Source organism: Falco peregrinus, chromosome 17 (assembly GCF_023634155.1).
Source record: "Falco peregrinus isolate bFalPer1 chromosome 17, bFalPer1.pri, whole genome shotgun sequence".
NCBI classification, from domain to species: domain Eukaryota; kingdom Metazoa; phylum Chordata; class Aves; order Falconiformes; family Falconidae; genus Falco; species Falco peregrinus.
Genome location: NC_073737.1, coordinates 5,520,401 through 5,533,321, shown reverse-complemented (window position 1 = coordinate 5,533,321; position 12,921 = coordinate 5,520,401). Strand labels below are relative to the sequence as shown.

The 12,921-nt window shown below is 47.4% G+C and overlaps 1 protein-coding gene across 1 annotated transcript in view; it reads right to left on the bottom strand.

Annotated features, from left to right (window-relative positions):
* Positions 1–6,323: 6,323 nt before the first annotated feature.
* ANTXR1 (ANTXR cell adhesion molecule 1) overlaps positions 6,324–12,921 on the bottom strand; it is a 111,292-nt gene continuing 104,694 nt past the window's right edge. The window contains exon 18 of the mRNA XM_005234225.3: positions 6,324–10,712. Coding sequence (XP_005234282.1) covers positions 10,440–10,712 — 273 coding nt within the window. The 3' untranslated portion in view covers positions 6,324–10,439. The remainder of the gene's footprint in view (positions 10,713–12,921) is intronic.

Below are 12,921 nucleotides of genomic sequence, written 5' to 3'. Positions count from 1 at the left end.
AAATCATTTTGAAGAGGTATAAAGCAAAGGCTAAATCCTGCCGTCCTTTTTCAGGCAAAAATCTGTGCAGACCGGTGAGGGGCAGGATACCCCAGCGCTCACGGCATCAGCAGCCTTCTCCAGACCCAAGTCCCTTCCCCTGGGCTCACCGCAATGCTGACGCCTGTGTTGGCACGGGACAAACGCCCTGCACGGTCAGGAGTCGTGGAACTGCCCATTCTACAGATGGGGATGCACAAATTAAACAGGGAAAACTGTGCTAGAAAAAGGCACAGACAATGCTGCAGGACCCCTCTGATTGACGCCACCCGGGGGTACTTGGCCCTGGGACCACAGGCTGCAGGCACAGAGGTGTGCTGGGGCTGCGCCGTGCTGCACCGTGGGCAGAGGGCTCTGCAAAGCCCAACGGCAACAGCGCGGGCTGCGCGCAGCGCCCCTGTTATTTCCCAGATGCTTTTTGACTGTCTAAACAGCACGGAGAAAACGCTTTCCCTCCGGAGGTCAACAGCCTGCAAGAGCAGCAGAGAAACCCTAGGCACAAACCGGCTCCGTTGCTGCTTCCAACCTGCTCCTTTGTGAGGGGAGGACGGCACAAAGCGAACGTGGCGTTTCTCTGGCACTCGCACGCATGCTCAGCTCAGCTGGCTGGTATATATGACACATGAGGCCCTTCTGTTTTATAAGGAAGTTTGTTATTGAAGGCCAGGCTTGGAAGGCTCTAAGCATGGCTACAGAGTCACAGCTGGAACAGGCATGAGATCAATATATCTGGAGACAAAGGGAAGCTCTTGCCAAGAGAAAAATCAAAAGTTGTTTTGCAAAGGGAGCCAGATTCCCTTCTAAGGCATCCTATAGATCAAGGCCTAAATCCTGGAGCACTTCTCTTGGCCCAAGTCCTACCGTACCAGCCTCCCAAACACACATCAGTGTTACCTAGAGGACAAACAGCAGCTCTGCAAGGCTCCGAGTGCTGCCGGCACCGCTGCTACCTGCGCTGCAGCGGGGAACAGCACGCCTGCTGCCTGCAACGGTGCGTGCCGAAACAAGGCTCAGATCCATCACACAGGCACCCATCGAAATATGTTTGTACCATCGCTTCACGCTGTGTCCCAGGCTAATAAGAAGTTTGGGGAGTTTTCCCAGTTTGCAGAGGACATTCAGATCATAGGATAGAGTTACTGCAGCTGGTTGTCCCATTTCTGAGATGCTTCTCAGAATCGTCTGAAAAGCTTTTGGCTTTGGGAATAAAACCCAAGCCCTCACTCCCCTTTAACATTTGCCTTTCATTTGTTCCCACATGTCAGACAGCACAGCCCTGCACAGGGAACTCCTTTGTCTGCTTGGCCTTTGCATGGAAACAAGATGCGGTGGGGTACTGATAGCATCCAGTCACGGATAGCAGCCAGAGCAGGGCTTTCTTAGTCATTATCTCTGATGTCTTCCATTTATAACGGGCACTCTTTAAAACCTTGCCAATTTGGCCTTAGATAAGCAGATACAGTTACCTCCATATTTGCAGCATTACCTAAACTTTCCCCTGCCTGCTACAGAGAATATTTGGATATTTAAAGAACCAGCAATCTACGTGAAGAGGAACTAACCCTGGGTTTCTTTGTCAAAGAGCCCCAAGAACCGCGGAGTCGTGCCAGCCCTAACAGAACGGCAACGAAACTGAGACCGAGCTTAGGGGATGGCACCAGTCAAGGTCCTGGCCCCAGGTCCTGCTGCAAGGCTGAAGGGCACGGGCGCCATGAGGGATGCCCAGGCTCTTGCACCAGAGCCGGGGTCAGAAGCGCAGAGCTCTCCAGCGTGCACGTGCAACACCTGGTTTGAGCCATTAACCATAAATGCTGAAGGAACGGCTGCGCCAGCTGGAAACAAACGGCCAGGGCTCAGCTAATCAAAAAGAAAGCTTGCTTTGTCACCCGTTACTCCAGTCACCTGGGCTCCAATTTTATTTCCGAAGCAACAAGCGCCACCACCAACTCTGCTCCAGGAGCTTCCTCCTTATATCCGCCAAATCTGGCTTTTCCCAAGCTCAGGGGATCGCCTACCGATGCGAGGGTCCCCTTGGGGTCACACAGATTGCTGCTGTCTGGGAAACGGGTGGCATCACCGGTCATTGGGTTTGAGTGGATGCACCTCCAGACCAGTCTGCACATGGAGAAGGAATCCGGACGGGAACCCGATTCCGTACCGTCACTGACCCAGGCCAGAGGCGCGCTATTGCTCTGTAAAGCCAGAGAGACCAGGAACAGAATTACGGAGGACTTTTTCTGGGTTTGTTGCCTCTGAAGCCCAGCGGTGCCATGCGTACTCTCACCTCACCCAGTGTCACGGTCAAGAATTGAAACCGCATTTCTAACTCACGGCATTATTTGGGTCAATGCAAATAACTCAGTCTCCTAAAAAAGCAGCTTATGAGATCTCCTATGACTGAAAAGAAGAAAACAATGGTTTGCTGTCATGTTTTGAGGGGAAGCTATTGTCCTAGGAGTCTAAGCACCTAGGATGCAAGTCATAGCTCTGCCAACAACTACCTCTTTCATCCTTGACAGCTTATTTACCTCCACATCCTTCTCTAACAACAACAAAAAAATATTTTAGTTTGCAAGCTACTCTGAGCCAATTATTTTCACCAGATTATCTCAAGCAGGCTCGGGGAGCAGCCTGCTCCAAGCCATCCGCATCCCTGCCCAGACAGGAAGAGCCAGAGGCAGACAAGCGAGAATGACTTCAGAATTTGACCTTCTGAGCTGGACTTCGGAAAAAAAAAAAAAAACCCACAACAAAAAACCACAAACACAAACAAAAACCTGTCTGATGCTACTACAGTTATTTCGATACATTTTTAGCAACGGCAAATCTCTCCAGTTTCCATGACAGCCTGTGAAATAGGCATCTGTGATCGCTATTACTTTAAGCCAAGAGTGTATCACACACACGCACATGAGAAAAACACTAGTCTTACCCCCAAAAAAGTAACTACCATGAAATTCACACTGTATCACGTCAAAACAGAAATTCCCAAGTTCTGGCCTGCGGGCTTTTTATTTCTGGCAGTCAATGGAAATACTGCCCATATATCCTATGCTGACTCCCTTGGCTCCCTGCTGCTCTGCATTAGAGACAGCTAAAAATACCTTTGATCCATTCCTACTATTTTTTCCACATCTGCCGTTGCTGTAGTTACCGGAGCGCCTGCTATGCCATTCTGAACAGGGAGGGTGAGGCACTGCACAGCCGTGAATGGGGAAGGAACCATCCAGAAACACCACCCCTATTAACACGTCCTGCAAAAGGCACAGCCAGGACCCGCTATGGTTTCCCAGGAGCGGAGGCAAACCTGGAATTGGGCAATTGCAATGTAAAGAAATTTTAATTTTTATCTGAACTCAGGCACTGCAGAGCCAAGATGAGTCAAAAAAAAAAATTCACATTCCCAGAGGACTTTTCCCAGCTTTTCTTTAAAACAATTCAGGGTTTGCCTACACAGGTGGTAAGTAATGGCAAGATAGGATATTCTGTGGCAGCCCTGACAGGCAGTCAGACCTTCCCAAGACCAAAGATGCTGACATTTCACATGTCACCCATGACCTAGAACAGATTTAAGGAATGCAGACATACTCTTATTTCTGCCTGGCTTTTCCCAGAGACTTTCCATTGAGTAAGAAATACTTCAAAAAAGGATCCTGACACCCCGTTCCCAGCCGTCTGCTAGTGAGCCCTGGACGTACAGAGAGACCACAAGATCTCACATGCAAGAAGAAATCAGCACTAAGCATCTTCTAGAAGCAGCTAAAGACATACCCACCCAGAGGCACGCAGCAGCAGCAGGCCTCAAGGATATGCCAGGAAGGATTTTAAATGGGAATGGAAAGTGGAACATAGAAATCCCCAGCTTTCTTGCAAGTGAAACTTACCTCATCTGCTAAGTTCAGTTTTCCACTCTCTGTGGTATTTTCGCATGCTATAGTTTCTCCATCCCTATTAATTCATTCCTCCAGCTCTGGAAAAGGTCCCACAATTTAATGTCTGTGAAAAACTAGAAAAATTCCCGTTGCGGCCGCAGCATGGTTAGCTGGTAAGGTCACAGGAGCCAGCAGCGCGGCAGAGCTCACCGCTCCAGCCCACTGGGAGAGCCCCTCGGTGGAGGGGACAGTCCTTCCCTACCGGGGACACGGTGGGCAACATCAACAGGCACCCACTGGCACAACAAAACACCTTCCCTGGTGCTCTGGAGCTTTCAGAGATGTTTCACCTTCCCTCTGCTAGCAGGAAGGACCTTTGAAAGCATGTAAATATTAAGAGATTATTTCAATAATCTTAAGAAGTTTGTTCTGGCAGTGTGCTACAGACTTTCAGCCACGGTCTGCATCCAACATGATTTATTCTGTAGCTCATGTTATTTTTACAAGTTATTTTATAGCAGTTTCTTTAAAAACAAGCATTACTCTCTCCAGCGACGCTAACAGTGAAAAAGAGGGTCCTACGGTGCTTTGAGTCTCACCGGAGTTTCCATCAGCCCCCCCCCCCCCCAAACCTCTATGACTCAGAAGGGGCTTTCTCTGCCAGAACTAGAAAAAGCAGAAATTCCTTTCCCTTCCAAGCGAGGAACTCCTCAGCTGCCCAAAGCCCGACGAGCCTTTGGAGGGACGAGCAGGGTTCATCTGTGAGGGCCCCGTGAGCAGCACACACCCCCCCCCCCCCCCCCCCAAAACGCACCGCTGCTGGGGGAAGGGGCTGCTCTGCGCCCGCTGCCGTGCCTGGGCACCATGGCAGGCGTCGCCGGTGCCCGTCTGGTCCGGCACAGCCTCCAGTCAGGGGCCCAAAGCCCAGGAGAAAGGAGCCTCCCTCCCCTACAGCCTCGACACAAAAAGAAATTGCTGGAAATGGCCCAGCCAGGACTCACCATTTTGGCTTCTTCCAGTTGCCACAGGCACCGTCCCAGTTTCCCCCGCTTCCCGCGCTGTAGCCGAGCTGGCTCCCGGGACACCCGGCACCCCGAGACCACCTCATGCAGCCCCAGCCCACCCGCTCCCCCCTCGGAGCCCAGGCTCTGGAGCCCAGACCTGCTCCCAGGTGGGGCTGGTTGAGGATGATGGGTGGCTAACAAAGAGCCAGGTGGCTAACAAGGAGCCAGCCCGACATCGGGGGTGGCCACGCGCTCAGGGCTGCTTAGTGGCCTACTGTCCCTCTGTCTTTGCTTTGGAGCAACTTGGCTCCAACACAAATGTTTTGCCTGGAGAAATTTTGTCCTGCTGCGTGTATGGTGATAAAATCTGCCGCAAGGGTAGCACAGCGCGGTTCCCCGAGCCCAGAGGTCCCTGAAGCAGCGGGGCTGGCAGCCGACTGAAAGGGCGACCAAGCCTGCCTGGGTCTCACTACAGTGTTTTTCTCATTTTTTTTTTTCCCTCGGTGCAGTGATGGGACTTCATGCAAAGCCATCCAGCTGTTTTTGTGTAAATGCATGCTGTGAAAGACCCTGAGCTTTGCAGGTTTGCATCAGCTCTTCTGAGTTTGGCTATGCTGAGGTTTAACTTGCTTTTTTTTTTTTTCTTCACCTGTCGCTATCTGAGAAAAGCAATTGCGATTTTCTTTGATAGTCTCCATTTTAAAAGCACCTTTTGTCCAAACGAAAGAGTAGGACCTGCTGAGTACTGTGGCTTCCCTCTTTGCATTTACTAGATACAGGTCTGGTTTAAACAAAACCCAGCAAGAAAAATCCAGACTGAGCCTAGGCTTGCACCCTTTGATGTGCTGAGGAAACTGCTAGCTCACATTTTCAGGGGAGGCTAAAAATCCCAGGCTTGCATGCTTCGCTGAAAGAGGGCAGGGTGCTGAGGCTGAACTTCTTCATGCTCCATTAATCTTCTTTGTGGAATAAAATATTCCAACCATATCAAAATCCAGATGAGTTAGTGATACTTAAGGCGAGAGGAAGAAAGAAGGCCTATCAGCAAATGTGAGAGGCAACATGCTTAGTTATTTCTGTAGTTATTTCTAGTAGCTGTTGGGCTTGGTTAAAGGATGCCTCTGTTAAAGGTTGCCGAGTTAGCTGCGTGAAATGAGAAGTTATCCCGCACTTGGAAGGCGAGGTGCTGGGTATCAGCGGAGGAAATGGTTTAGGCTGTGCCACGTCCAAATGAAAATAGCTTTTGTGTCAGGCAGAAGTGCTCTGGGCTGTCAGGAAGAAAACCACCGAGTCTTGAGTTCTCCAGGGTGAGAGAAAGCCAGTTTTATGAGAAAACTTGTTGACTGAGATTCTCCTACCTCCTGCTTTGTTCACTTTGCCTAGTCAATGAATCTTGTGGAGCCCAGCGCAAATTTGTGTAGTTCTTTAATAATAACAACAAGGTCAGCAAGAGTAATGACTGAATTTAACAATGACACATGCAACAAACAGAGGGAGTAAAACATCATCGCACAGCACTGGCTGAACTGACAACATGTAATTCAACATCAGAACAGAAGGCTTGTTTATTTTCCTTTGCTGCATCAGCACCACATAGAGCGCAACGTTACTGCCTGGTTACCCTCAAATCTTGCCAGAGCTCTCCGAAGCCAGACACTCCCCCCCTTCCCCAAAATAAACAGTGACAGAAGATGCCTTCACACACCAAGGAGTAGAGAGAGAATCTGGATGACCGCAAAGTTCATGTGGGTGAACACTTCAAAATACAGCCAGCAACAATTTGTAACACTTTAGCAATTAAAAAATCTGAATCTTTGTCAAATGCAGCTGCTTAGTCCTTCAAGGCTGCAAGACACGCTGACAGAAAGTTTTGCACGAATGAAAAACAGCGGCAGTAATCAAAGTGACCTCTTTAGAGCAAATGAAACGACTGTATATTTAATGCCATCAGACATCTGTTTATTGCTGTTTAGACCAGGCTATACAGGAGCACGTGCAACTAGTAAACAGTGAGACCTGCTGAAGTCTTTTGAAATTGCAGAGCAGATGTAGTGCCACTCAACTCCTTTTGATCTAGAATGAACATTTACTTAAAAACTGGCTAGTGTGGATTGATAGCCTGTGTAATGTGTTTCTAGGAAAGTTTTATAGACAGAGAATACATAGGGTACCATATACCCATATATGGTACACCAGCTAATTCAACCACATTTACATAGCATTAATTGTCAGTGGAAGCTGATTTAAAATTCAGGACCAAATTTTCACTCTTGATTGCCACACGTTAAGTTCCTAAGTGAATTTCTAGGGACTGGCATAAAAGGAGTAGGATTTTGGAAAGCATGTGCGGTGCTTTTGGGAAGCCACTTTAGCAGCCACATGTAGGTTGATACTAAAGACAAGACCAGGCACAAAGCCCGCCACCAAACCTGCTCTCATTTTTCTGAGAACGTTAGCAAGGGTCCACCAAAACCGACTCACTGGCAGCAGCGTGGGTGCTCTGCTTCAGCACCCAGTTACCCCACACCCGTTTCCTTTGGCTCTACCCACCGCACTCTGGCCATCTCCCACCCTGGAACGACGTGCAAAACTCTTTGCCAAGGGATCAAGGGAGTGTGTAGCCTGGAGCTCTGGTGCTTCAGTTAATGCTATGTAAAATAGGTATTCGTCACTACAGGAAATATTTGTACATTTATAAAAAAAGCAATACAACCATAAAGAAAAAATACAACAAGCACAGCTTGATACGATAACATGCCATGAAATGTCATTGGCTTTATAATAATTTACTACAACTTGAAAAATGTTCTTTTATCCACAATGGATAGGAAATGCTTCCATCTAACATATGGTAAGCATGCAGTAACAATATGTACAACAAAAAATTTGGAGTTTGTTTTTTATTCATAGACTGGATGATTACATAGGGGCTATTTTAAAATTATGATTTTTATAGCCTGATCTAGGTTTTATTTTGCTTCTTTAATACTATAGGGGTTTTTTTCCCCCTTAGTTTGTGGAGAATTAAAATTTCTATGTACATCTGCAAGAAGTTAGCTTTAGTCATGCAGTATACACTGCTTTTAGTTTTTTCCCCAACAGCAGGTTTAGATTTATTGGTTAGCTGACTCAAAAAAAAAAAAAAAATCTCAATGCTGTATTGTTGAAAATCGATTTCCTTTCCAAACTTTTTTTGAAATACTGTGGATATGTTAAGAGAAGTATCTATTGATCCTGTATTCCACTATTCCCAGTTTTTACACCTTTCATCGTGAAACCAAATCAGCTATTCAACTAGATCCCATCCATCACAAGAGGGAGTCCAACCACACTTGTGTCAGTGTTAAAGGTTTCCCACTGCCACCTGCCAATCGCAAAGTCGTCTCCTTGAGCTAACTGTGGCCCGTAGCTGATACAGTCTGACAAGAGCGAGTAGCAAACCTGTTGGTTTTGCTCCTAATTGGGAACTGCTCTGTGCTGCCTGCAGACAAAACAGTGTTGTGGGTGAATTCATCAGCCTTTTCGCAGGACAGCCAGCCTTGGCTTCCTGACTGATGTACTTATCTCACCTAACAGATGACATACTGACCTAGCGGTGGGTAAGGCTGGTGGGTGACATTTAGACCAGCTCTGAGTCTCACAGTAAGGGTTTATTCACAAATGCCCTTACCAAAAAGGTCCCAGATCAAGTCTCCACTGAGTCTTTTTCATCTGTTCCCTTTCCTCCTTGAGCATTTTTTTAATTTTTCTTTCTTTTTTCTTTTTTTTTCTTTCTTAAATATTTTTTTTGATAGAAAAGCTAGAATTAATATTTCCGACAGCACTGAAGTAAGTACTTGGCAAAGCATTTCTTTATCTGGTAAAAAATTACACAGTTATGAGAACCCTTAGATATTCATAGAACTGCAGCTACAAAGACGGTTTGCCTCTTATGACTTCACAATTCCCAGAGAAAGTCATGTCGTGAGAACTGATCCTGACAGTAAATTAGAGAGCCAGAGGTTTGACGAAGTGCTGAGTGATCTCACCTATTTCTAGCACTGTGTGGCAAAGGCAGGTGCTCAGAAGGTTTGCTATAAAGATAAAAGATGTGCATACGCAATATTGTGGAATATGGTGGGGGTCCCATGAAGGCGAGGAGAAAGCATGGAGAAATGCAGCCAGTGCATTTCTTGGAGGACTGATTCCCATCCTGCATGTCCGGTGTGTTGATTTTTGCCTTAGTCAACAACTGCTAATAGAAGTGATGCTGTTTATAGTCGACAAGAGTGAGTAAGCACACTGGCTCTTCTTCACTACGAGTTTGGAAGGCATCTGCTACTTATTCAGGAAAGGAAAACAAAAAATACAAATCCATGTGGAAACATTTCTAGGGCAAAAGAATGCAATTTACAGGAAAAACAGAAATGCATCAGTGGTAACCATTTCAAACTGACAATAACAAGGAGCCCAAGCAGACTGGATTTAGAGAAATTGATACACCTAACCTCTTGTTTATACTCAGAAACTTTCCTTTTAAAATGGAAACCAGCATTAAATTACACTGCTAAACTGCAGAGCCATTAACTAGATGGACATAATTAGTCTAAACTGAATGCAAAGACTCTTCTGTCAACCGTACCTTTCCCAGATTCCTTTGCTCAATTTTTATGAAGTCCTCTGTCCCACTGGCAGCGCTGAAGGCTGGCCTGTCGTCAATTATTCCTTGTCCTCAGGGAATGGGGTCAAAGCCTCGTGACATACTGACCGGTTTATTTTTTCGTGCAATTTGTTTTCCTAGTGGCACTCCATTTTCATTCACCTGCACTTCCACATACCAACATACGCAAATCCAGACACCAGAGACCTACCTATTCGCCTTTCCAGACCCTCCGAGATGATACCTTCCCTTCTCCAGTTTACGGTCCATGGGAACAGCTGCCTGTCAACAATTCTTTTCAGGTTTACAAGGGTTTCTGTATCTGCAGACCTGCTGTTGTCATTATTTGCTGGGCAGCTGGCATGTGAGATGTGATCAGCTTTCTGTCATACCTTGAGTCTCGTACCATGAAGTTTGTGCAGCTGTCTCCAGGTAGCTAGCTGGGATGTCTGCACTTGGAAGAGTCCTCTGCAGTCCTTCCCTGGGGAGAATTGCCTTTCTGGAGAGCTTACTCTAGCTATTCATTCCTTTTTTTTCCCCCAATGTATCCTGGAATCACCATGGTAAGGCACAGGGAAGTGTCGGAGACAAAATGGGGGGAGAGCCTTGCTGAAATGGAACTCAAGTTATCTGCCTTATTTCTGCAGTCTCTTGGCTTTTCTTGCTTCGATAGTTTGGTGGCACTGATGCACAAGGGATTTAAAAAATAAAAGAAAACTAAAGGAGAAAGACGACTACCAAGTCGTTCATTCTGTTGTGACCCATTTCAAAAATGGTCCGGCTTCCTCTAGCCTCCCCCACCCCCCCAGGAAGATGGATGTGATACAGTACTGCTGAAAAAGCCTCTCGAACGCTTGTGGAAGAGACGGGAGCAAGGCCAACCCCCTAGACTGTTGGGCGAGGTGGGGGCCGAGATGGAGGTGGGGCCCGGTTGGGTGGTGGGGCTTGGGGTGGTGGTGGGAGGGGTGGGAGCGTGGAGGATGGGGATGGGGTGTGGGGTGTGGGTGAGCTGGGTGGAGGGGGCGTATAGATGGGAGCTGGGGGTGGGGGGTTGTAGATGGGTGCCGGAGGTGGAGATGACGGAGGGTATGCGTTGTTGAGCGGGTATTTGGGTGGGGCCTCTGTGTTCTTCACTCTGGTGAAGTTGATGCAACGGCCCTAAAACAGAAGAGAAAAAAAGTGGAAAAGCACAGTTACTCACTGAGGCAATGGCAATCGCAGCTGAGACACCTTTGCTGGCTGCGTGCACATCTGATGTCACTTTCAGCATCCCTGGGCACACCGCTTTGTTCCCTCTCTTTCTCAGAGACGGATGTTATGAGAGCAAGTCCCGTGCCGAGCAACCAAGAGGTTAAACCCTGCAACAGCTTTTGTAGGTAGCGAAGGAGGATGAAATTCCTCTCATACTATTTTCTGACTCCGAGATCTGTAAAGCAGAGCATCAAGTAGTTCAGGTCATACCGAAGCTACAAGAGCTGGCAAGAGCCGTTCCTATTCTTCAGAGCTGGTGTCTGAGTCAGTGCGTGACCTGTGGTCCCTGCCCCTACAGATGCCTCTTCCCAGACCCCAGTCTTAAACTTCTAACAGCAGGAAACCTGGACTTTGCACCTTTGGAGCCTCTCTCTCCTTGAAATACTTGGCTTTTGTGTCCTACTTCTAATCATTTACCAACCAGGCAAAAGGGAAGGTTTGTTTAACTAAGTTTCTTACTTAGAATTTTTCCTGAAATTCATCCATTCTTCATTAGGATGTCTTGATATTCTAGTGCTCATGAGAAGCCGGTAAACTGCTTTTCTCGCTCTTCGGTGCTAAGCTACAGTTTGTTGTACATTTTTAAACAAAAACCTTTGCCCTCCGAGCTGTTCTCTTTATTTCTCCTAAGTTCCACCTGTGAAAGATCGCACTGTAAATACTCAAATGTCAGAATCAGCACTACTGTACTATGGATGAATTCTTTTAGATATGAAATCATCCAAAAAGGCACTAGAGGGTTTCTGAGTCCATACTTTGTTTTTGGATTTGTGAGCATGATCTTATTTTCTGTTTTCTCCTTTCCTCTCCCAAAGTAAATGTTTTTTCCTGGTGAAATAAATGCCAGATGGAGCAGTGAGCCCATGCAGGCTGGAGCAGACCTGTTGGGGTAACCACATCAGCCAACCCTCTGCATGGCTCTGTACCTTCTCCCTGCTGCACCCAGCCTACGGACAAATGCTCCGCAGAAGAGGGGCCCAAAGTGAAACACGGGGGATGCTGGTAGAAAGGCAGAAGGGTGCTGGAGAAGGATTTGACAGGGATGAAAAGGAGCTGGCCTGGAAGGGGCTGACATAAAGAGATACAGACAGCTCCTCTCCATGAGCTCTGCCAATTATTATCATCGTGCTCTGTGGATATGAAGAAACATCTGCCTGAGCCTTAGCCGTTCAGCCGAGGAAAGTGGATTCCTCGGCGAAGTGATGAAGTATGCAGAGCAGCCCACAGCTGAGTGCAGGCTGTCTTGTGCAAGCAAAGGTCATTTAAGGAAAACAAAGCGCCTTGAACTGCATCAAGTTCAAGATGAGAGGATCACCTCGGGGCTGCTCTGAGCACAGTGGCAGCTGAGCCCTCTCTGCTTGGCTTGGCCCTGACCTTCTGTCAGCAGGAAGAACCTCTGGCTTCAGCTCAGGCCCTCCTCGAGGAATCAGGCTCTGGGGCAGAGCAGACACCCACTTAACGGTCATGAAAATGCCGATGGTGATGCCCCTCTGTAAGGATTAATGCTCTTGCAGTTACAGCTTGTCCTTGCAGCGTGACAACAGAGGGGAAAAGGAGGAGAAGCCTGACGGCTGCCTGTGCCACCTGACGGAACACTGTGCCACCATTAGCAGTGAGGACACGTTCTCCATCTCTCACACAGGACAGAACACCAATAAAAAATGAAGTGCTGGAGTGGGCAGTGCCCCTGAGCAGAAACACTGCGCCCCCTCCACAGCATCCCTGCATCTCTGGTGCTGGCCAAAAAGGGGGGCACCATCCAACAGGCAGAGGAAAGCCTGAAATAAACACACTGTTCTCTCACCTCAGAGCATCCCTGGCTCTATTTGTTCTTTGTGGGCTGGCGTGTCTGCTTTAATGCCATTTTAATGCACTTTGCTGTGATTTTAAGTAAATATTGTGGGGCAGACCTGCTGAGTGAGTGAAGGTTTGAGCCCAAGATTAACTGATTCTACTCAGAATAAAAACCCCATGAGAATGTTTTCCTTGTTCCAGTGCCACATCTCCTGCGATGCAACTTTAGTAGTTTCAGACTATTACTTGCACTAGTTTTGTTTTCTTTATTTATGTTGAGAATAAAATAAACCTGAAAAAAAAGCAGCAGTCCAGGAATCTC